At 37.7% G+C, this 24,368-nt stretch overlaps 3 protein-coding genes across 9 annotated transcripts; 2 read left to right on the top strand and 1 right to left on the bottom strand.

Moving 5' to 3' along the window:
• The first annotated feature begins 2,832 nt into the window (after window positions 1-2,832).
• Window positions 2,833-3,887, top strand: LOC103951765 (EPIDERMAL PATTERNING FACTOR-like protein 2). The gene is made up of 2 exons (XM_009363217.3): window positions 2,833-3,258; window positions 3,394-3,887. Exons 1-2 carry the CDS (start codon window positions 3,153-3,155, stop codon window positions 3,705-3,707), a joined length of 420 nt encoding a protein of 139 aa, XP_009361492.2. The 5' UTR covers window positions 2,833-3,152; the 3' UTR covers window positions 3,708-3,887.
• A 3,257-nt stretch (window positions 3,888-7,144) lies between these two features.
• On the bottom strand, window positions 7,145-12,695 carry LOC103951763 (far upstream element-binding protein 1). 2 transcript variants are annotated; one of them, XM_009363215.3, is made up of 7 exons: window positions 12,366-12,695; window positions 11,666-12,030; window positions 11,336-11,521; window positions 11,114-11,215; window positions 10,954-11,028; window positions 10,735-10,851; window positions 7,145-8,599 (listed from the first exon to the last, which is right to left on the bottom strand). In XM_009363215.3, exons 1-7 carry the CDS (start codon window positions 12,592-12,594, stop codon window positions 7,370-7,372), a joined length of 2,304 nt encoding a protein of 767 aa, XP_009361490.1. In that variant the 5' UTR covers window positions 12,595-12,695; the 3' UTR covers window positions 7,145-7,369. The 2 variants fall into 2 exon arrangements, with proteins under 2 accessions (XP_009361490.1, XP_009361491.1); XM_009363216.3 differs by having other exon boundaries at window positions 10,957-11,028.
• A 1,148-nt stretch (window positions 12,696-13,843) lies between these two features.
• On the top strand, window positions 13,844-23,931 carry LOC103959526 (phospholipase SGR2). Of its 6 annotated transcripts, none has more exons than XM_048580286.1 (22): window positions 13,844-14,121; window positions 14,230-14,330; window positions 14,416-14,610; window positions 14,950-15,084; window positions 15,384-15,455; window positions 15,537-15,689; window positions 16,555-16,605; window positions 17,347-17,517; window positions 18,421-18,570; window positions 18,705-18,770; window positions 18,868-19,416; window positions 19,512-19,590; window positions 19,693-19,814; window positions 19,928-20,000; window positions 21,010-21,112; window positions 21,428-21,521; window positions 21,635-21,697; window positions 22,190-22,238; window positions 22,376-22,482; window positions 22,745-22,791; window positions 23,063-23,244; window positions 23,334-23,931. In XM_048580286.1, the coding sequence occupies exons 1-22, from the start codon at window positions 13,911-13,913 to the stop codon at window positions 23,345-23,347; spliced, it is 2,787 nt and encodes a 928-aa protein (XP_048436243.1). In that variant the 5' UTR covers window positions 13,844-13,910; the 3' UTR covers window positions 23,348-23,931. The 6 variants fall into 6 exon arrangements, with proteins under 6 accessions (XP_048436243.1, XP_018505968.2, XP_009370154.2 ...); XM_018650452.2 differs by having other exon boundaries at window positions 14,950-15,102; window positions 22,379-22,482; XM_009371879.3 differs by having other exon boundaries at window positions 14,950-15,102.
• Window positions 23,932-24,368: the final 437 nt, after the last annotated feature.

Below are 24,368 nucleotides of genomic sequence, written 5' to 3'. Positions count from 1 at the left end.
CAGCTGGTTGTACTCAGTGTAGCCTCGCGCTCTATACTGCTGCTGCAGGAGCACGTTGGAGGCATGAAATGTGCTGAGAGTCTTTTCCAGCATATGCTCCTCGGTAATAATATCCCCACAGAGCTTCATCTGAGAGGTAATTCTGAACAATGCAGAATTGTATTCTGCCACTGACTTGAAGTCTTGAATCCTCAGATGAGTCCACTCATAGCGGGCCCTTGGAAGAATCACCGTTGTCTGGTGATTGTATCTGCTTCTCAAGGCATTCCAGAGAGCTAACGGATCTTCAACCGTTAAGTACTCGCTCTTTAGCGCCTCATCAAGATGGCGGCGAATGAAAATCATGGCCTTTGCCCGATCTTGAGAGGATGAGTTGCTCTCTTCCCTGATGGTATCTCCAAGATTCCCTGCTTCCAGATGGATCTTGGTATCCAGTACCCAGGTCAGATAATTCTTCCCGGTAATACCCAGGGCAGCAAATTCAAGCTTCGCCAAGTTCGCCATTTTCTTTTCTGAAAGAAAATGAGATGTGTAAGAACTTGCAATAATATGTATTCCTGGAGGAATATGATGTTAGAACTTCTGGTTCTTACAAATTTTTCATTTTGATCTTCAGGCCAAAATGATAAGCACTCGAAACTTCTGGCTCGAGATTTTCAGGGTGAATGAGGAGGGCGATCGTACCGCACCATTCTCATTGAAATAATGTAATATAGAATGGGCGATTATTCCGCACCACTCAAGTAACAGGAAAATTAAATATGCAGAGCAGCGTGGGCGATTATACCGCACCACATAAAATTGCAATGAAATTAAACAGCAGGTAAATTCAAATATGCAGGGTAGGGTGTGCGATTATACCGCTCCACCTAAAAATTGCAGTAAAATTAAATCTGCAGTCCAAGATAGGCGATGATACCGCACCGTCTTGGATCGCAATAAGATTAAATTTGCAGTTCAAAATGGGCGATTGTACCGCACCATCTTGGATTGCAGTAGAATTAACACAAATAAATACTAGGTTAGTAATCAATCTCTACACTAAACAAGTAATCAAAGATGTATGTAACCGTTAGTTGGAGAACTATGAGCAGGCATGGAGCAAACAACTCGTCGCGAGGGTACACGGCGCAGTTGAGGCAGAGGAAGAAGATGAACAGTAAAAACCTTAAAGGAAACATTTTTTTTTTTCTTTCTTTCGTTCGTTCAGCGAAGAGAGATGAGAGAATAAATATATTTAGAGACTCGTGCTGATAACGTGTTATAAAAGGGTTAAAGTTTGAGAGATAACCTTTTAAGTGGTAGGTGCAAGGTAGATGTAAAATGCCACACAAAAACTATAGCACAGACAGATAATAAAAGGCAGAGGAATATATGATGTTATTGATATTTTTCTCTTGTATTTCTTCTTCATCTATCATCTGTTACATGCGGAGTGCTCTATTTATAGAGCAACTCGAACTGATGCAGTTAATGCATCTTGAAATTTAAAATGTACCTCTGACACTTTCATTCAGCATGGGCATTGAAAACTTTGCCCATGCAGATGACTTTAGCTTTGTGGGCATTCATTGCCAACAGAAGTGTGAGACTTTTCAACACAAATAAAGTTATAGTCCTCATATGTTAATTGGATTTCGATTTCGTGTTTCTTTGCTTGCATTTTCATCGTTGTAATTTCATTTTGTTTTCACTCTTAGTCAAATTCGACAAATGAGGCAAGTTCATTCCAAGTTGAGTTTTCCAAAAGGAGTGGAGGGACGAGCCTAAGACTGTTGAATCGATAAACCAGACTAAAAAACCGTGTTGAACAAAAGTTAATTTTGGTTCAAAAGTTGAACTAAAGCGGTCTGAACCAATTTGATTCATAATTTTTTTCCTTAAAATGGTTAAAGTCTAAAACCGAATAGGACCAGCCTAACCAAAGTTGATTGGTTTGGTTTCCTTGACTAGTTTTGCTTTGAGCAAAACCTGACCAAACGGATGAGGAGCTTAGATTTCATTTACATTTTTTTATGATCAAATGAGATCACAAGAAGATGTGCACTAAAATGGATTAAAAGATAACATTAGTTGAAGCGAAAACAAAATGAGACAATAAGGACGAAAATGCTAAAAAAAAAAAAAAAAATTACAGACAGAAAAATGAAAACTCAAATAACTACATGGATTATTAGTGCAATTTGAAAAGGACACAGAACACCAAAACTGAATAGAATAGAGACATACCAAACTTGGCTATTTTAGGTCCGAATTGGTTTAAATTCGTTCACCATTTCTGCATTGGGCTGGTCTGATGAGGAAACTTAACGTACTATTCATTAGGATAATTTAAGAGATGAGAGAATTTAAATTCAGAAAGCATGAGTGAAACTCAAGACCTTATTCATTAAAATATTAGATCACGTACGAAACACTTAAAGATGAAAATGAAAAGTAATTCTTACATAGACGAAAATGAAAACTCGAATAAACTACAAAAACTATATCTATTATACGGACAAGAATTGTTTGTCCTTCCACTTTGGTGCCCTTCCGTTTGTGTGGTCATGGTTAAATCAAGTTAACATTTTATATTACTATTCATTTTTGTCTTATTATCTTTATAAAAAAATAATATAAAATATTAACATGATTTAATCGTGACCACACAAACTAAAAAAATACGGAAGAACACCAAAAGTGAAAAGGTAGAAAATCCTTGCACCTATTATACACCGAACATAGTGGGCTCCCTAGTACCCATCCAAGATGCAAAACTCATAAATGTTTCTGTTTTGCTTTAGAATCATAATTCATAAATTGTACTAATTAGTAATTACCTGGTTTTTTGGAGGACCATCAAACGAGGCTGAGGTCCTTCCCTTCTCGATTTGATCCCACCATTTTCCTCCTCTGCCTCCTCTGTCCTCCACGTCCACCATATACACTGTACACATACGTGTATATAAATATATATATATATATGTCTATTCTGAAACACCCTATCTCTCCCTCTCTCTCTCTGAACTTTCAATTTTAATTGCATCCCACTTGTCTCCTCCCATCAAGTTTTTACTATTCACATTCTGAAACTTTCACTCCCTGCAAAAATCTGATCTTGTTTTTTTTCAACTTGTTCATATAATCATTTTCCAATCCTCTTCTGAGAAATGGGCAGCTCTCAAAATTTCATCTTTTGCCACAGACATAGAATTCTTTGCGTTTCCATCCTGTTCTTGGTTTCGAGCTCGACCCATCTGATATTTATGGCTGAAGGTCAGTAAATTCTACTCCTTTTTTAAATTTATTGAAAAAAATAAGTAAAAAACACCTCTTTCTTCCAAAGAAAAAGAAAAGCTCACATGGGTTCTGTTTGTTTTTTTAATTAATTTATGGGTTTTGATTTTTCAGGTGGTAGAACAATTTCAGGCAAGCTTACTGAGGCTGCTCAGGCGAGAGTTCTAGAGGAAAATAGAGCAGGAATGGCGGTCAACGCACGTCAAATAGGATCAGCGCCGCCGAGGTGCGAGCGGATTTGCAGCGCTTGCGGGCGTTGCGTGGCGGTTCAGGTTCCAGTTGCTCCTCAAGACAATAAAATGAGAAGCCATGGCGGCAGCTCCTCTACTTCTCCCAAGAATGTAGCTTACTCCAGAGGAGATGACATTACGAATTATAAGCCAATGAGCTGGAAATGCAAGTGTGGGAATTTGCTCTTCAATCCTTGAATATTTTGATCAATTTTCCCATTATTTTGTAATTACTAATTAAAAAAAAAAATGAAACGAAAGCTCTTATTTGTACACTCTGTCGTTCTCAATGTTTTTTTTAATTTTATTGTATTTTGGTATTTTTGGTATGAATGTGGTACGTGCAGCAGTAACAGTTGTTTATTTTTGCCCTTTTTGCAGAGTAATTTTCAGTGTGATGTGAATACAGGGTACATCAAGTATCATAATATAAAAGGTTAAAATTTATTTAAGTATTTAATTATTTGTATTATGACACTTGATATACTTGATCTTGTTTTCTGCCTGCTTAAAAATCTCTTCTTTTTGCACGGCTGACATTTTTTAGTTATGAATCTAAAGAAGAAATATATTTTAAAAGGGAGTGATGTAATAACTAAATACCCACGGACTTCATCTTTATTGTCATTGGTATTATCTAATTAATAGAATTAGGAGAATTTTTCTTAATGCCTTAGAGTACCGAATATTTCGAAAGTTTTACGTGTTATAGTCTTATTGAAGTTATTTAAACAAACGATATTATTTACATTAAAAGAAAGAGGATGGACTTAACCTCATAAGATCATCTCCAACTTTTGACCTAAAACCTAAAATTTTAGCTCAAGGTTATAAAAGAATGAATTTAAGCTATTTTTTTAATTAGTTTAAAAAAATTATGTAGACTGTCCTAAATTAATTTTATGAACATTTCAATCTAAAAATATTTAAATTCCTATAAACATTGAAAAATCACTAAATCGATACATGAAACTCATGAAACACTATGGAAGAATATGAAAATCAAGATATAAAATTTAATAATAAACCATATAAACTTAATACAATCGAAAATTCATAAACTACATAAACTTAATAATGATATCTACCATCTTGACTTGGTGGTGGACTTGGGATATAGCCTTGAGATGAATCATCATCTTGAAATATATTCCTTGTGGCATGCCTTCGCAAAATTTCCTTTTGCTTAGCACGTAAGAACTTCTTCCTCTCTAGAGTGTATTTATTGAGGTCCTCCATCAAGAAATTACATTCGAACCTCTTTTGTGTGGATATTTGAACAAATACATAGGTATTTATAGAGTTCTTGTGTGAATTTTGAGTTAAATAATTTTTTAAAATTATTTTAGCCGTTGGATTTAAATTTGAGCCGTTAGATTTTTTTTTTTTTTTTTTTTTACCGTTACATTTGATTATTCGATCTCAGCGGTTGAATTCAATGTATTTTAAAATTAGATTTAAAAAAAAAATTTAATCCAAAGAAACCAACCATCGAATTACAAGTAGAGCCGTTGGGCTCATGATGGTGGCCGACAACTGCCTTGACAGTGGGCCCCCATGCCGAGCACTGAAGGCTTCAAATCACGTGTTGAAAGTGCGGTGTGCTGGTGGGCTAAGATTGGGCTTGTTTATGGCGAGTCCACGTGCGCAGCTAGGCTCCATCAGTGTTTTTGGGCTAAATCCTCGTTGGTATTTGGTTTTGTTTTAGGTTTTCGCTCCAATTGGGGGGGGGGGGGAAATAGAAGGGGAAAAATAGGTTAGAGTTCAGGGTTGAAGTTGGTCTAATGAGCTAATAACAATGTGATTCAAAGTCTTATTAAAGTTATAATAAGCAAAATCTAACGAATACAAACATCAAAGCATAGGATACTCTCGAACAACATAAATACATCATAAAACCATAAACATACAATAGGAAGAAAAATGATAGAAAGAGTACTACGACGATAAACACGTTTCACCAAAGTAAGCTATTGTCATTTAACTTCAACAATTAATAAACTACACGCCTAAATATTAAAAAGAAACAAAATTAGAGAATTCCCTCAAAACTACATGAACGTAAATCATAATTTAGCTTAAAACTCTGCGAATGGCGAGACTATAATTAACAAATAAATTTGAAAGAAATAAGACTGAATAACAATAATAATAAAACCACTCGTATTTGGAAGAATATCCTCCTTCTTCTTATTAAGTGGTACAAAAAATAAATAAAAATAATGGTATCTCAGTCTGTCAAGATAAAGACGTGAATTTATATATTTGATTTTATTTAATTTTTTGGTGGGAATTTGGTAGGGAGGGCAGGGAGGAAGGAATGTGAAATTGGAGATGGAAACGGAGGGTGTCAAGTGACGACATGGAGTAAGATAATAAAAGAGTTAGAAGAAGATGGCGACGTGTCAGTCTGCTATCAGGATTCAGGCCACTTCTGCAACTTCTGTTGCGTATCCAACAAGATACTCTCTCGCTTTTTCTTTGCCCCATTTGCTTTCTCTTGCTTGCATTGCAGATTACGGTTTAGAGAGAGAGAGAGAGAGAGGGAGGGAGAAGACAGAGGGACATTACAGTTTAGTTTAGATAGAGAGGGAGGGAGAAGAGAGAGAGAGACATCATAGTTTAGAGAGAGAGAGCTGAAAGCTGAAGGCCTCTGCCATTTGTTAGACGGGAGACAGCCCACCCACCACCACCTCGAATCGATAAACACTTAAACCCTACCTACGCCCTATTTCCAATATTCTTTTCTTTTCTACCCACCACCATCACATGATCTCATATTTACTTGCGAGAAATGTTAAAAACTCTCGATATAAGACTCTTTATGAACTATTCATTATTTTATGTTTTTAACATAATTTTTATATCAATATTATAAAATATTATAATAAAAATATGAGGTGACGAAGAGTTTCATTGTACGTGAATCTTCTTCATATTTCTCTTAGTATATTATTATATATATATTTAAAATTAATTAAGTACAGTAATATCCTGCGCTAATAAAATATGTTTTTATACGCACGACGTCACACCGTTCAGAAAGAAAAGCTAATGGTGCATCCGTACTGTTTAAGGCGCTCTCTAAATTAGGGTGAGTATGTAATCCATAAGACTTCATGGCTCGGTGCATGTTGCGTCGACTGTCGATTCCGATCCGTTGCATAAACCTGAAACCCTCAAAACATTCACAAGGTCATGATTAATTAGTCTGCCAATCATAAAATAATTATCAGTATTTAGGAGACGTCAAAAGCATTAATCTTGTTTGAAATTGTTTCTGGAATAACTAAAATTAATTCTTAACCACTTCATAATAATCTTTTGATTTTGTAACCCTTCCTGAAAATACACCTACAAGATGCGTCATCAAGAAGCACTTGAAAGCGTTTCTGGGCTTGTATCAAAATGGCTTATGAACTAGTGCTCTCAACAAGAGCAATCTCAAACAAGCCCTAAAAGCGCTCCCAAGCAAGGGGAATTCCTGATCGCAACGGGCTATTGTACGACACAATATCTCCACAAGCAGAATATGAGATGATTACACATTATACAACTACATGAAAAATAAATAAGAGCTGCCCCAACATATCATCCCCTCTGCCTCTGCTGGAGAAATCATAGGACTGAAAATATAATGACAAAAGAAATTCATATATATCAGAAGTTTTATGTCATTCCCTTGTTAAGGTTCTCAATTTAATACAGCAGTAGGGCTTGCATTACATCGATATAAAAACACGGTAAGTGCGAATGTTCGGCGAACCAGTAAGATCGGGCCTAACAACTGGTAGGAAAATGAATCTGGCATCAAACAACAACATGAAACTCTGAAAAACGAAACTAGATTAGTCTAATATTCAGCGAGGTGCAGCAGCATACATTTGGCTCGAGTCATACTGGGGATAACCAGGCTGGGGGGACACCGTCTTTCCATAACCAGCTGATGCAGCTGGTGGTGCAGCTCCATAACCGGCAGACTGGGGGATCGACTGATCATAAGTTTGTTGAGCTGCTGGTTGTGCATAACCTGGCTGCGCAGCTGCTGGTGCACCATATGCTCCTGCAGAGGCTCCTCCATATCCAGGGTCTTGAGACCCCTGGTACCCATAACCTGCTGCGTTTGGAGCAGCCTGCTCAGTGTAACCTTGCTGAGAAGATGGGTATTGTGCGTACCCTGCAGTAGGAGCTGCCTGTCCATAGCCAGGCGCCTGCTGTGCACCAGGCTGACCATAACTAACAGGTTGTCCTCCTTGTTGTGGATAACCCGAGCCAGAAGCGGGTGGTGGCTGACTGTACCCATCAGCAGCTGGTGCAGAACCATACGCAGGATAGGTCTGCTGAGCAGGTCCACTGGATGCATATGGATATGGCTGTTGAGCCGGGACATTTGGACCATATGAATGAGGTGGTGCAGAACCCTGATAAACCGCGTCTCCAGGTTGACTAGCCCTAGGAGGGCCATAAGACTGAGGATTTGGAGCTTGTGATGGCATGCCATATGGTGGTGGCTTGCTGTAAGTCTGCTGTGGACCATAACCTGGATGAGCTCCAGTTTGTGGATATTGCTGAGAAGGTGCTTGTCCTCCGTAGGGATACTGCATTGGAGCATGATTATCATATTTTGGTTCTTCGTATCCATGCCCATAGTTATGCTGAGGAGGTGCAGCCTGGGAATAAGTTGCCGGATGACCATAATTGTAATTTGCTTGGGAGGGTGCACCCATTGCAGGGTTAGGAGATGGTCCAGGAGCATGAGAAGAAACGGGAGCAGAATGTTGGGCAGATACTGGGGCATCTGCTCCTTGTCCACCATAGTAATCATAACCACCACCATGTGGCATGCTGGAAGGTGGCCTTTGCCCCCAACCAGAACCATAGCCACTTCTTGGACCCATATGTTGAGGATAACCCCCATACGCAGGAGGGTACTGAGGATTATGGGATGGATAAGGTCCTCGTTGCGGATAATCATACGAATATGGCTGAGGTAGATGAGGTCCTCGCGGACCCCATTGAGGACCACCTGGTCCATGGGGACGATAACCCTGATGATTAAAACCACTGGAGAGAGGTGATGGCCTCACAGTCTATTCAAAGAAAATCACAAAATGAAATAATTAGTACATATAAACAACAAATCCATAAATAAATGAGAAACTAAATACAGAAGTTGCTGCTCTAGCCACATCTTGCGTTCTTAAAACTTGAGGGCTCCTGTGCAGTATCTTGACTGAATGTGATGAATGGATATAAGGAACAAGAGTTACTATAGCAAAAGATACAATGTGAAATTGCAATCAACAAACAATACAAGAAAATAATGTCCGAGACTACACATAGCAGACAACTGTTCACTAAATAGAAACAAACGAGTTTAAAGGGTTGCTAAAACAAATAGTAAGCCATCAAACAATTCATTGTAGAAGTATGTTCAACAAAACGTATACTCAGGGTAGTCCTATATTGTCTGGCTATCACAGTCCCCGTCTTATCAAACAAACAAAAAAAAAGAATATGTTGACAGGTGCCTCTGTAAATGTCTAATAAGTTCAAACCCACTATAACCCCTTCAGCAAAGTCATCCATGTATCATTTCAGTGTCGAAAAGTAAACTACTAAGATACAATGCAAAGTTGATTTCTAATGCAATAGTCACAGATCTGGTTTTACATGCTTGCGTTTACCCTATAAAGATCCTTCCAAACTCAAATAGCAGAGATAGCCAGGTGCTGCTAAAATTCTATCACAACTACATGAGTAATAATTGCCCCTTCTTTTTTTTTGTTCTCTCAAGTCAACATGCAGTAAAGAAAATTAGTTGATGTTAATGACTCCAACTTTGACAGGCTTCATCTCAAATGTTACGAAGAATTTCAAGCAAACCCACAACATTGAATTACAGGCACATCAGGATTTCCAAGTATCAAGCAAGAAACATCACATGTTGATTTCAACCCTTTGAGGACTATGATAATTCTGCTTAACGTATTTGTGGTGCATGCTTCAGAATTAATTCAAGTCGATTCAAATGGGTAACAAGTAATAGATGTAAGATATTGTGATATTCTAGAATTGACCCTAGCCAAAGAAATGCCGGTGCCTTCATTGATACATATCAGAAGACATGTACACATAGTTTGAGAACATCAGCATATCATCATACACAAACACTTTGACTAATGGTTTCATACAAATTCTTTTGAATCATCAAGTCACCAGGAATATCAATTTTTTCCATGGACGTGTCATGCATAGAATATTGGAAGTGCTTATGAGCACTAAGGCTAATGAAATATAGTCTTACTAAATTAGGATTTTCAACTTCAGGTCTCAAAGCAATCTTACCAACTATTAACATCCTGCAATCGCGAGATTAAATGCCTGATACCTTTCTTCGGTGGATGAGAGTGAATAGTGGTTGTCTAGGCAATGCTGACCCCATGCAAAATGCAATAGCCAAATCTGCATTTTTAAAGCCAACCAATTCGAAATTGGCACCTTCAACACAAATAAATCATGGCAACCGGCATCTTTGATTGAATACATGATCCTCCTAACAGCAATTAAGCGACGTTGGCATCGTTCATTCATCAATATTGCAAACTCTTAGGAGCAAAAGGTCATGCTCTCATTCCCATGGCAAAATATGGTAACAATTCTTTCCTCAAATGAACCAAAAGTTGTCACAGGCATGCAAATACAGTTCTTGGACATCCAATCATACCATACTATGTAAGTGTACTTGTTTATCGGTGTCTCCAAAAACAATTGACAAGAATCAAAACATCCAAATACCTCAGTTCATTTTACTCAATATCTAATTAATAACACTTGACCATCTCTATCTTAAATCTTGATGAGCATAGGATATGGTTGACCGCATTTCAATTAAGCAGGAAAGCCATTATACAGGCACACTTCAAATAGAACTAAAATAGAAAAGCACAATGCTACACATAAAGCTCATGCTTTTACACAGTATCCAACCATTTGTAGCGTAAAACACGCCTAGCAGGTGTATGAGATCAGAAGCAGGTACAAGAAACAAAAGAAATCAACCACCATACAGTGACAATGGTTCAATGCAGAAGAAACCACAGCAGCAACCACAATACCGCTCACAGAAAATAAAACACCACAAACGTAACAACCTCTGTATAGGCAATCACAAATTAAAAATCCAAAAAAAAATAAAATTTCAAGGATTAGGTCAAATAGTAACCTGATTCATAACCTCCTTTATCAATTCTTTAGCAACTTCAATCTGCTTCTTATCACCAGTAACTCGGACAGTCCTTTCTTTAGATTCATCCCCCTCCGGAAGATGTTGGGGTATCAACTAAATGACAGGAAAAAGGTTAGGGCGGTAAGGACATGTTGCAGTAAGAAAAAAGAGTAACATTCTATTCCCATGCATAAAGGCAAGGCATACAATATCAACTACCTGGATGCGTGCCCCTGATGTGGTCTGCAGACCTTTAATGGTCTCCCCACCTCTGCCAATTATCAAACCGACCTAGCAGAAGAAAATTTTAGACTTTTATAAAGTATTATGGAATGTAAAGGCACAGATCATGTACACATGGAAGAAAATCAATCACCTTCTCATTCGGAACTTGAATCTGAATTTGTTCTGCAGCTGCAACAGCCTGTGCAGTAGCAACACCTCTAGCAACCAAAGAAGGAGAACCCCCTGCATCAGCCTGAAAAAAAGTGTACACCATATTCAGCATGAAAAAACTACAGATCTCCAATTGTGAAAACATATAAGAGGAGCAAGATTCTTGGAAAGCAGAACAAGACAGAGTCAGAGAGAGCATAACCTCTGCAATAACGGCATTAATCAGTTTCTCTGCCTTGCTTATACTATCCAAAGTTCCTATTATCTCCACAGGCCTGGTTGCAGAATATGGGTCTGCATCGGAATCCCTTGTGATTTGAATCTTTGCTCCAGAATTGTATTGCAAGTACCGTATAGTATCCCCCGACTTTCCAATTAAAACCCCAACCTGCACATATATTTATACTTTAGGCCACTTTTTTTTTCTTTCCAGCTAATATTTACAAATTAATTCCGAACAAGTTATAGGTGGAATTTGAACCAATAGGAGCTAAGAGCTCCCAGTTACATAATATGAATGTAAGCAGCAGACCTTATTATTAGGAACCTCCATTTTGTGTGTCAAAATCTCATTTGCAGAAGGCTGCTCTTGTTGCACAAAGTAAGCTCCACCTTGCTGTGGTTCCTCTGCGTAGTGTGGTTGAGACTCCCCTTGAGGGGGTTCCTCAGCTTTTTCCGCCACAGAATTCTCAGCAGGCTTTTGGGTGTCGCTCGGCTCACCATTCATGTCATTATGTTGTTCGTTAACTTCAGACTTTTGCTCGTCAGTCACTGCTTCAGTAACTTCCACAGATGTAGGCTGGGGGACCTCTGGGTCACCGCTATCAACATTTGGTTGATCCTCATTCTCTTTTTCGGGCTCATCTACCTCCTCCTCTTGGTGGCCATTCTCACTAGCTGTTACCATCAAAGAAGATGCCATTAAAATTAAAAAAAAAAAATCCCTTATTTTTTTCATGCAAACCAATTCTTACGAACTAGTAAATTACCTAATCCTTTACAAAAAGGCCACAAAAAATATTTCTTTTATAACAAATTGAAGTACTTCTAATCAAGAATTACTTCATAATGCTAATCAATTCAAACAATTACAGGAAATCACTTCAAAAACATTCACAAGATTTTAGCAAATAAAACCGAAAAAAATACTCATGGAAGCTAAAAACAAGATAACCTGCAACTAGTTCACAGCCAAAAGGATGAGAAAAACCCTAGAATTCAAGCAAAAATACCTATTCCGTGGGGCTTGTCATCAATACGAGGCTTCTTCGCCTCCGATTCATCTGAAGGCGGCACATCAACTTCTTCAGCGCAACCAGGCTCCGCATTCGCATCATCCGGCCCGTCGGAGTCGAGCTCAACTATTTCGGGTGCTGCTTTAGGCTCCAAATCCTCGAGCTTCCGCTTATGATCCGACGGCCTAGGGCTTTCCACGGCAACCACAACCTCCTCCTCCGCCATAGAGCACTCGATAGGTCGGTGGGTTTTGGCGAATCTAGGGTTTGAGAGTTGGAGTTTTGAGCGTGTGGGAGATATGGAGGGAGTTAATCAGAACGGATACGACAGTGTGTGAGTGATGAGAGGGTTTAAAGGCTTACATGGAGTGGGTCCCTTAGTTAATTTAATGTGACCCACCGAAAACAATTTCTAGGGTTAGCCTTATTGGGCCAACGGGCCATTTTGAATTTTTTTTCTATGGGCCGGTGGGCTGCATTGCTTAGGGTGAGTACGGTCTAGTTCGACTCGCTTCACTCAAACTAAAATCGGCACCAGATAATAGGATAGTGCTATCTATGCGTCCATTCTTATTTTTCACATCTTCTTATCAATTGTTTTGTGGTCAGATCGAATAAATTGAAGAACAATAATGGTGAAAAACTAATAAAAGTGTGTAAAAGGTAAAAATAAGTGTGCGAATAATAATTTCCTTATCTTTTTGTTGGAGGAAGATTTGAGAGAAATAGAGAAGGCTTGCAACTGTAATTAGGTCTAAAGATAAAGTTAAGGGTTGCCACTTAATACTACAGTAATTCTATTTATAGGATAACATCTATTGGGCCTATTTTGGATCCTGTCCGAGGCAAAGCCTCGGGATCCTCTTGACCAAACAACACAGGCCGTTGGATTTTGATCCATCGGCTACAATTATTATAATTTTAAAAAACCTCATATTTGTAGCCGTTAGATCAAAATTCAACTACCTGTATTGACGCGCCCTTTGTTCTGTTTTACTTGGGCCTCATTGCCAGACGGGGAAACAACTTTTTTTATTTTTTTTATTTTATTTTATTTTGTCAGATGATTGATTTTATTATATTAGTTGTTGAAGAAATTCGAAATCACGTCATGGAAGCGCCTGAAAGAAAACAATTTAAAAAATGAAAAAAGTACAAGAAAGAAAAAGAAAAGGCACGCAACCGCCAATTGCAACGGTGAATGCGAAGCCGACGTTGCAATCCACCTGCCATTCAACACCGACCGAGCTGTCATTCTTCTTCCGAACAACAATGCCCTCGTCCTTCCTCCACATCTCTTCCTTCTCGGTCATGATTTTTCCAGATTCCCTATCCGCAATTCCCGCAACCATTTGGGTTTTGCATTCCACTTCCTCGCGCTCCTCTCACAAATTCTCAAATTCCCAGTTCCACTATAAAATCCCGGCCCAATTCCATTGTTTCTGATGGTGTTTCCGGCGCCGGCGATTAGTGTTTTGGGATGAATTGAAAAGGAGGAGCTTTTGAGTTGGGGATTTGAAAAGGGAGGCAAGGAACTGGAGTATGGGCATGCCGGATTCGGAGGCGAAGCGTGTGGCGGAAGCGGAAGAAATGTTTCCGGATTTGCTGAAGAACTCGCCGAGTAATATCGCGAGATTGGAATATGAGATTGGCAAGTGTAAGGGCCACCAGAAGTACTTAGCTCAGACTAGAAGCCCGTCCGACGGCAGCGATGTCCGGTGGTACTTTTGCAAAGTTCCATTGGCGGAGAATGGTAACTCGAATCTCACTAAATTCAAATTCCAAGTTCTAGTGTGTGTTTCTACTTCTCAATTCACATTTGACTCACAATTGGTAATATTCTGCTTCTGGGATTGTGCAGATATGGCTGCTTCAGTCCCAAAGAGTGAGATGGTGGGGAAAGGCGAATATTTTCGGTTCGGTATGAGGGACTCTTTGGCAATCGAGGCATCGTTTTTGCAGGTGCGTTTGGTTTGTTATGTATAAATTTGTGCTTTTGTGTTTGAATTAGTCTTATTACGTGAGGGTTGGATTTGCATGTATGTAGAGGGAGGAAGAGTTGCTTTCTTGTTGGTGGAAGGAGTATGCAGAATGTAGCGAAGGCCCGAAAGAGCAGCCTGGTTCAAGTAAGAAGGTGGCTCAGCGGCAGAGTTCATTTTCTTTAGAAAGAGGCCGGTCAGTTGAGTTAAATCAACTGGAAGAAGAGAGAGTTGGTGTCCCTGTTAAGGGAGGGCTTTATGAGGTCAGCCTTCTATTTCCAAGGTTTTCTGTGTCAGTGTAAAGAGTAGAGAAATGCCTGTGGACCTGAAAATGTAGCTATCCAGTACCAATCAACTCATTTGCATGCTCTGGCAAGTCTTTCGTGGTGTTCTCTTAAGTAGTAGTTGTTGATGAATCCAGTTAAGTTGATGCGAGGAAAGTTTTGTATGATTTTCAGCAAAACTCTCATGATGTTGTTTGCATGATTATATACGTATTGGTTTCTTAGTCTGAAGTGTATTGAGTGAAATGAACTGACTCCAACTATATTCTGGATGAAGGTGTGATTGATTGAGTTGACATAGTCATGTAATTGCTGCAGGTAGATTTACTGAAGCGATGTTCTTTCCCTGTTTACTGGGATGGAGAAAACCGGCGTGTCTTAAGAGGTCACTGGTTTGCTCGTAAAGGGGCTGATTGGCTCCCATTGCGTGAAGATGTTTCTGAACAATTAGAGGTTGTATATCGTAGTCAGGTTAGCCACAATATTAAATTGGGTGAATTTAAACAATGACATGTTCTTCTCATTGTCTATTTGGTAACTTTTATCCAGATTCTATGTGTCAGAAAGTGTGATAACTCCCTTAATTTAATTTGATTCAGGGTATTATTTTAAGTTCAAAACATACAAAAATTATGGAATGATTTTAAGACTGTTTCAGTCTGCCCCTTGTACAATGTGCTCTTCCATTTTTAGACTCATGTTCTGAATCTCGTTTGGTATACGCGGTATAAATTGGAACTTTTCATCTCCAGGTTTGGCACCGGAGAACGTTTCAACCCTCTGGACTTTTTGCAGCTCGAGTTGAATTGCAAGGCTCTACACCCGTATGTGTATTGCTATTTGGAAAAGACATTTTATTGTTTTATTGTTGTATTCTTAAACACATCCTGGGGATGCACTTTTAGGGACTCCATGCGCTTTTCACAGGAGAAGATAACACTTGGGAGGCTTGGCTAAATATAGATGCTTCTGGTTTTTCTAGTGTCATTTCTTTAGGTGGAAATGGAATGAAGTTAAGGCGTGGATATTCAGCATCTCACTCTCCGAAACCCACCAAGGTTTCTATTTTGGCCCTGATAAATTCTTTGATAGGATAAGTTCTGACACTGCCTTCAATATTTTTTTTCAATGTTTTATCTTTTTGGGATATTTATATGAGTCAAATTCTTGAATTTATTTGAGCAATTTTGTAATTGATGCCAGATTTGTTGTTTCTTTTTGGTACTTGTGTAATTACACTTATTGCTGTGTGAACTTTTCTGTGATATCGTCTTAATTTGATGGCGTCTATGCTTTGGATTCTCATGGACGTTTGAAGTTGGAAAAGTATGATCTGAATTTTGTTGGAAGTCTGGCATTCTATTCAGTAGCTGGTGTCTTTGTAAAATTTCAGATAATCCTTAAAACTTTTAAACAGAAAATGAAAATTGCTTCTCAGATTTACTGAAACTATTTAAGCAAGGCACACATGGTATTTGCTCCTAGATTTTATCATAGTATTTTTGCTCCAAGAATGAAGCATTCATCTTCAGCTTTTATAAAAAACAGCCAGTGTTCCAAAGCCTTTCTATATATTTTAGGTGTAAATGTAATAATGGTAACAAGAGGAAAAGGAAAAGATAACAAAACAACAGGAAAAATTAGTTGCTACCATGATAATAGGTTTTATGTGTCATTGCATGTCCTGATGGTAAGGGTTTGGTCAGTCAGTTACATTCAAATCTCTAGTGGTAGCACATGAACAATTGCCATTGCTTCTTAACTGTATGTTTGCTTCACCTCAGCGTTGTCTTATTTATCTTGTTCGGTTCTGATTTTTGACATGAGAATTTCAACCATTTCCAGCAACAGAAAATCTTCTTTGTGTTTTAAAAAAATTAAAACAAAAAACTTATCATTTTTCTCACAAACTTTCCATTATAGGATGAATTGCGCCAGCAGAAGGAGGAGGAAAGGGATGATTATTGCTCACAGGTGTGCATTTTCACATATCAAATAATAATGTTGTTAGGTTTGTTCTTATTCTTTTCGTATATTCTTTCCTTCATACAACTTGTACCAATAATATATGCGTGTTCTTCCCCAACCAATGTCTTCATACAGTTCTTAGTGATCTATAGTTACGAACACAGCTGGGAGAATGGATACCTTGCCTGCCTGACTTGGATTCTTGTTATGGATTCGAGGGTTTTTTGTTGTTGTGTTTACTGTGAAATCCTGGGTAGGTTGTGGTACTGAAGCTATCTACCAAAATCCTCGTCCAGGGAAATTGTCAGGCCAGGAAATAGTTTAGTTGACTAGTTGGTAACAAGTTCTTTATAGTGTCCCTGAACAATTTGAGCCATTCACGAACTAGAAGATCATGTGGCCCAAGCTTTTAGGATAAATCCTGCCTTTTGCCTATTATATTTTTTTTAAGGTTAAACCATATCCTCTTTTGTTGATACTTGGTTTCAAGGTGACAAGTATGTGATAATAATTTTGCTGGGAAAGTGAAGGTTGGTTGCTCTGATATATAACTGGCATAACTGGAACTTTAAATTTAATTCGCCTAAAAAGAAAGGTGCTCCTTCATTGAGTCTGTTGCGGTCTTTGTTTCTTATTCAATAATTTTTGTTTTTCAATAACCGGTTGTTTGCAGCAGTAAGCTTTCATTTCATTTAAGTTTTCTTGGTTTTTTGGAATGTAGTAAGGTTGATGTTGCATATTTAATAGGTTCCTGTTCGACACCTTGTTTTCATGGTTCATGGAATTGGTCAAAGATTGGAGAACTCCAATTTAGTTGATGATGTAGCTAGTTTTCACCGTATAACAGCAAGTCTTGCTGAAACACACCTTACTTCACACCAACGTGACTCCCAAAGGGTTCTTTTTATCCCATGCCAGGTAAGCAATCTATTTTGTATGCTATTCAGCCCATTTAGTTTCTACTTAATTTCTTTTTAATTATCACAAAACTCCTGTTTCGTACTATATGAAATAAAGTGAATCACCACTTCGGTGATGCTCGTGAAACTAGTTGTGTTTTTATAGTATATATAAACAGGGAGCTAAGAGAGCACCCATGGTGTTGTATGTGGTTGTCTATCATAATGTTGATCATCATTCTTCTCCTTAAAAATGAGTAAATATTCGTTTCCCAAAGTAAGAACATTTGATGGTCATTATTCTTGTCCTTAAATATGACTTCTTAATCATCTCCCTGCATAAACGGTCTGGTCTATATAAATCAGTTCTATTTAAGAGGTCTGGTCTAGTACTTTATGTTTGTTCTTAGTTGGTGGATTCCTTATCCACTTTTTGTAAATCCTTCTGTTGTTTATAAAAATTGTTTCGTAAAAAATAAAAATAAAACTGAAATAAAATAATGTAAAATCTTCTGACATTGAAGCTTGTTAGTCTCCTCACACCCCTGGAAGGTATATTTTAAAACATCTTGGAGATTTTAGAATCATGAATTTGAATTTGGCTATCACTCTTTGGTACCATGATATGACAATATTTCTATACTCGAAGATGAAAATTAGTTAAGGTGGCTGATTTGTTGCGGTAGATGCTGCAGCCTGTTCTGATATGTTGCATGCCTCTGTTTAATGTCATTTTGGATTTATATGGTACCTTTTCAAACTTCTAATCTGGTTTAGTTTCTTCTTCATTTTCTCATTTTTATTCCTTATTTTTCGTTTGTGCCTTTTATATGCAATTCTATCCTCACTTTAGTTTTCTTTTTTTTTTTTTTTTTGTTTCATTGTTTTTCAATACTCTAACTGATTGATCTTTTGATTTCAGTGGAGAAAAGGTTTGAAGCTAAGTGGTGAAACTGCAGTCGAAAAATGTACTTTAGATGGTGTTAAGGGTTTGCGTGTCATGCTGAGTGCAACTGTTCATGATGTGTTATACTACATGAGTCCCATCTATTGTCAGGACATCATCGACGCGGTAGTGCATACTTAGATCATTTAATTTCAGTGGTTAGATATTGTTGGGATGATATCATGTTTCACTTTTCTATTACTTTTGCCTGAATTTTTGGATGTGAATGGCATCTTAATTGCACACTTTTTTCCCACCAGGTATCCAACCAATTAAATCGGTTATATTTGAAATTTCTTCGGAGAAATCCAGGTTATGATGGAAAGGTATGCAGTTAAAAAACATATCACTATATTCTTTAATCATGATTTGTCTATATAAGTTTGGATTTAAATTAAGTGCTTTTGTCTCACATCCGTATAGGTTTCCATATTTGGTCATTCTTTGGGAAGTGTCCTCTCCTATGATATCCTTTGTCATCAGGAGAATTTTTCCTCCCTGTTTCCAATGGATTGGATGTTCAAAGAACATGCTAGAGACAGAGAACCTTCTCCTGATATCGACAATCAATCTACATACAACACTCCAAGTAATTTGGGAGATGCAATCACTTCTGTAAATAATCAAACTGATGACATTATGGGTTCAATTGATGATGGAAATATGAATGCACAACCACCTCTATTGATACATGAGGATGGAAATGCTGAAGATGCCTCGATTGTTGTTGGTTGCAACACATCAGATTCTAATGAGGTTGTTGCACGGTCTGTGGACGCGAAACAACCACATGGTGATACATTTGTCAATGAATCAGTTTGCCAATCAAGCGACATGCTTAAATGGAATGGGTTGGATGAAACCAAAAGCATAAACTGTGGAGTCCCAGTTGTTGGTCCTGAGGATGTGGTTGAAGAAGTATGCAAAGAAACGAACAATAAAGACAAAGTAGTCAAATTGCTGAGGGAAGAGGTGAGATTATATAATTAGATAGGTTATTCTGCCTAGCCTTTTGTGGGCACCATTTATATACAATGCATATATTCAATGAATTCTCTATTTTCCAGATTGATGCACTCAAATCCAAAATAGCAGAATTGGAGGCCAAATGCGGTGATAGAGGTCATAGTCCAGGGTTGCATCAAGGTGCTCTATGACATTTGGATTACTTATTGTTCATTTTTCATTTAATTTTTGCTTCTAGTGTATGAAAGGAGCTCTTAGCGTTCATATACATAATCTGAACAGAAAATGAAGAGGTTCTTGCAACTGTGGCAAAGCAACCCATTTCTGAGGAATCGCCTGTTGTGCCAGATGTCTCACCCAAGAATCATACCCCTTATATCACATATACAAAACTTGAATTCAAGGTGCAAGAAAATTGTCCATTTATTGTATATCCCTCTTCCGTTTTGATAGTAGCATGTGCAAAATTTAAATTTTGAATTTCACCACTCATTAACTGTAACTCTTCACATTTCAGGTTGATACATTCTTTGCAGTTGGATCACCCCTTGGGGTTTTTCTTGCCCTTCGTAATATTCGTATTGGGATTGGTAATGGTCGATGATTATGTCTTAATATGCTTTACATGTTGGTGCTTTGCTTACCCAAATTATTGATTTCTTTCTGTGAAGGATGTTTTGATGCTCTTGTATGCATTACATGTGTGTTGTGTCTAGTTATATTGGGCTTCTTTCAAGAATATTTTATTTTTGTTACTGTGCCTATTGGTGCTTTTGTTGATGCACAAAATTAGTGAAGACTTTGGAACAACGTAAAGTGTCAAGTTTGTGAACTTCGCTCGGTTGCTCTAGTCACTAGTGAGGATAAATATGTAAAGAGATAAAGATAGGGAAGCAAACACAAGATGTACGTGGTTCACCCTAAGTTTGGCTACGTCACTTAGTAGAGGAGTTCTCATTAATAGTGAAGGGTTTACACAAATACATAGGTTCAAGCGTAATCATCATTAGTGAGTTCTAATGACTAGTTTAAGTACAATAATGACATTAGGGATTCATTGTTGGAGAATGGTCTTCTTTTGTAGTTGAGGAGAGTCTCTAGCTTTTGTTCGCGGTAGATGTGGGACTCTATGAGCTTTATTCTGACGTTGACATGAGTCATGTTGTGATTGGTCCCCTGATTGGAGGGAGACTCTTGTGCTTCGGCAAGGGTGCCTCAGCATGAACCCCTTAGTGGATCCTTGAAGGTATGAAGTTGACCGGTGCTTGGTAGTTTCGGGATTGGTCAAGTACAGTACAAACAGCTTTAACTTCTCAACGGTAGAAATTCAGATATTTGGTGACATCTGTATTGCTTCTACTGAGTGGGGTTTTTTCTGTGATTGAAATGGTGCATGCTATTTTCATGATGTATAATGGTGGGATGGTGGTAACCCGTGTTTAAGGTTGTTTTGTTGCTTTGTGCATTGGCTTATTTCCCTTGTATATCTTTACTTAATAAATTGAAGATCTGCCAGGAGATATAACTTCAGATATGCTTGTCTGCTTTTGATTTGAGACCTGAGTCTGAGATTTAATATACTGTATCATTTCATTTCAGGAAAGGGGAAAGAATATTGGGAAGAGGAAAATATAAGTGAGGAGATGCCAGCTTGTCGGCAAATATTCAATATATTTCACCCCTTCGATCCTGTTGCATATAGGTCTGTTACAATCCAGCTCTTGTGATGTTTGTATTTATTAATATGAAATCCAATTTAAGTTGAACCAGTACCAGATGTCGTTTCTCTTAGGGATATGGTTTGCAGTGCATGACATGAACCTTTTATTGAATATATTCCACTTAGTTAGCTGACAGTGCAAAAAAAAATCTGATGATATCATCAGGAAGTTCTTGTATACACATAAAACAACTTTATGTTTATCGCTTATTTATTTTATTATTTTGGGTTCTCTTGTTTAATTGTACATGTTGATCTAGGAGCACATGATAGAACTTTTCTCATATTGAAATGCAGAATAGAACCACTTGTATGTAAAGAATACATCGGCAAGCGACCTGTTATCATACCCTATCACAAAGGTGGAAAGCGGTTGCATATTGGATTTCAGGTAAATAATTTTTAACATATACATGATTGTGGATCGCCCACCTTAACTTCTCCCTTCCCCACGCGTTCTCTCTCTCTCTCTCTCTCTCACTCGCACACTGCTTTGTGATGTAGGAATTTACTGAAGATTTAGCTGCTCATTCTCAAACAATAATGGATCGTCTAAACTTCGTAACGGTAGGCGTGGTTAGACTTCTAGAAGTTGATATAACTTCTAATCTGTCATGGTCATACATCAGCCGTATGTATAGTAATTGTATTTCTGTTATGATAGTCTCAGTAAACTAGGGTTTTGGACTTTGAATATGTGAATCCTCTCTCTCTCTCTCTGTACAAATTAGTTTACACAATATAGTACGGCTAACTTATAAGTTTGCACAAACTAAGTTTCAAGGTTGCGTGCCAACTGCCAACATATAGGTGCCAGCACCAGTCTAAAACTATTCATCCTTGCATAGGTTCTTAATAGATAAATCATGCGACCAAAATATAAGTATTTCTTTATATGAGATTCTGCAAGTAAAACATATTGGGACTTAGGGTTTAATCAGTCCTTTTTTTTTTTTTTTTTTTAACAAAATTGTGTTGTTCGATTTACATCTATGATTTGGTTTCTATAATATGTTAGAAGTTGTTATAAAATCAAGGTTCTGTTATGTTTGAACACAGGTTAAAGTGCTGACAGTTTGCCAATCAAGAAGCTTGGACAGCCTAGAAGGTAGCAGATTTATTTATTTATTTATTTGCTTCTTCAATCTATATCTTCCTCTTTTTAATGATATTGACATCAAAGAATAAACTTTTAATAAAAGTGGCCTTCTGTAGTGATCTCGCTTTTTTGTTTTGGTTATATAGCAGAAGAATCAGAAACAACCCAAGAAAAGGAAGCAAGATCATACGGTTCCCTTATGATGGAAAGAGTAACAGGAAGTGAAGAAGGCCGGATTGATCATGTGCTTCAAGTGCGTAGATATTCCCACCACCTCATTCAGTCTACAACTCTACATAGACATACAAACACAGACACACACAAGAATTCACACTCGTTCTTGTGCATCCATTGATTCTCATTGATTTTTCTTTTCAGAAATATGCCTTCCATTTGATTGCCTTGTAGCTTTGTTGCGTTTCTTTATCTCAGTTAGACATAACAATTACTTCCCTTATGTCATCAGTACCAGCTCATTTCTTTGATTCCTCAATGAGTCTTTGGTGATCATGCAGGATAAGACATTTCAACATCCGTATCTTGCTGCAATTGGAGCACATACGTACGTATTCACTTCAAATGTTTCCTCGTACATGCAATTGGGATTGTTATTAATCTCTTTTTTTATCAAGTGAACTACTGGATACTGTTGATGCATGTTTTCGTGTATCCCCAAGCCATATTTGTTTATTTCCTTGCTGGTTTTTTTTTTTGGCAATTGGTGAACGGCCATATTAATTAAGATCTTGTTGCCTTTATCTGCTACCCGAATGTTCCTCGTATTCATTTAAAAGTATCAGTTCCTCATGTAATGGGTGAGTCTTGGTGTGCAGAAACTATTGGAGGGATTATGATACTGCACTTTTCATATTGAAACGCTTGTACCAAGGAATACACGATGAAAGGTTACGTGAAGAATCGAGTAGGCGAAATTCAAAAACTGAGAGTGGTTTCACAGGTTGGTCTGATCAAAGAGAGAAGGCAGAGGAGGAGCGTCCTTTGACATTGTCTGAAAGTACGGTCATAAATTTCTGAACGAAAGCTAACAAGTTTCCGAAGAACTCCTGGGTTATAACACAGCTTTCCCTTCGTCTGTGGTTGCAGGAAGAAGACGCTAGATTAGGTGGTAGCAGCAGGGATTAAAACCATTTGGAGTTGTACAACCGTAGCCTTTCTTTCTTCGACCAATTTCTTCACAGCAGGATGTCCAATCTGTTCCAGCTTCCATAAGACCGTGGCAGATTGGAACTACTTCAAAAACCTCAAGTTATGATACGAAGGATACTGTACTGGTAGCTTAGCTAGCTCCCTCCTTTGGTTAGATTGGCGGGCGCCGGAGCGGAAGGTGCGTGAGGGTGTTAACGCGTAGGTGCACAGACTAGATCTCTTCTTATATGCTGAATGAAATTAGTTATAGATTATCGGAGTCGAGAATGTCTGTAGAATACTTAGTCGAGAATTATGAGTAGAAAGAATTTAATTCATTGGATAGTTTAATTTAATCTCTCTTTATTCCGACACATAAATGAAGGGATCGAAGAGATTATGGCAGATCATGTTCACCAAGAAATAGACCCGAAATTTTATCTTGGTCCATTTGAGGTTGTTCCTTTTAATTGTAGTGAAAGATGTTTTCTCGTCTCTCGTTTATTTTCTGAACAAATCGAAGAACCTAATGAATCGAATTCATCATTGGCTAACATATACTTTTTTCCTTTGTCTATCATCTGATCCACAATAATTATGTATTCTTGCATTGCTTCTACTTGTGCTATTGCTTGGGAACTTCTCTTTCTAAAATCTCTCTTCCCACAGAAATGCTGCTTCTTGTAGTCCAATTATGTTCGACAATTCATCCATATATAGTAGGAAGCATAGTTAGTAAAATAGAATACGTACGTGTATTATTCGGTAGCTCGGCTACAAAATAATCTGAAAACTTGGCCATTTTTTATATTTTAATAATGTTTTAGTTTTTAATTATTTTTCTTAAAAATATGTTAAAAATACATCTAAAATACATGGATTTTATGTGTATTATTATTGACCAGAGATAGTATCAAGGGCCAAATATTTTGACATTGAATTTTCATCCAACGACCTACCTGTTTTGATTCCTTAAAAGCTATAAAAAATTTT

This window comes from the organism of the source record quoted next, unplaced genomic scaffold (genome assembly GCF_019419815.1).
Source record: "Pyrus x bretschneideri cultivar Hongxiangsu unplaced genomic scaffold, Pyrus_bretschneideri_v1 Contig15, whole genome shotgun sequence".
Taxonomy (NCBI): Eukaryota; Viridiplantae; Streptophyta; class Magnoliopsida; order Rosales; family Rosaceae; genus Pyrus; species Pyrus x bretschneideri.
The sequence above is the reverse complement of the archived record's forward strand: the minus strand, read 5'-3'. Positions and strand labels throughout refer to the sequence as shown.

Bases quoted from the DNA above. Each gene is read 5' to 3' on its own strand.
- LOC103951765 (XM_009363217.3), top strand. From the start codon at position 3,153: ATGGGCAGCTCTCAAAATTTCATCTTTTGCCACAGACATAGAATTCTT. The intron at 3,259-3,393 runs GTCAGTAAATTC...TTGATTTTTCAG, and splicing joins TCTGATATTTATGGCTGAAG to GTGGTAGAACAATTTCAGGC.
- LOC103951763 (XM_009363215.3), bottom strand. From the start codon at position 12,594: ATGGCGGAGGAGGAGGTTGTGGTTGCCGTGGAAAGCCCTAGGCCGTCG. The intron at 11,522-11,665 runs GTCTGCTGCTTA...ATATATGTGCAG, and splicing joins TGGAGGTTCCTAATAATAAG to GTTGGGGTTTTAATTGGAAA. The intron at 8,600-10,734 runs GTTACTATTTGA...TTCTTTGAATAG, and splicing joins TAAAGGAGGTTATGAATCAG to ACTGTGAGGCCATCACCTCT.
- LOC103959526 (XM_009371879.3), top strand. From the start codon at position 13,911: ATGGGCATGCCGGATTCGGAGGCGAAGCGTGTGGCGGAAGCGGAAGAA. The intron at 14,122-14,229 runs GTAACTCGAATC...GGGATTGTGCAG, and splicing joins AGTTCCATTGGCGGAGAATG to ATATGGCTGCTTCAGTCCCA. The intron at 17,518-18,420 runs GTAAGCAATCTA...TTTTGATTTCAG, and splicing joins TTCTTTTTATCCCATGCCAG to TGGAGAAAAGGTTTGAAGCT.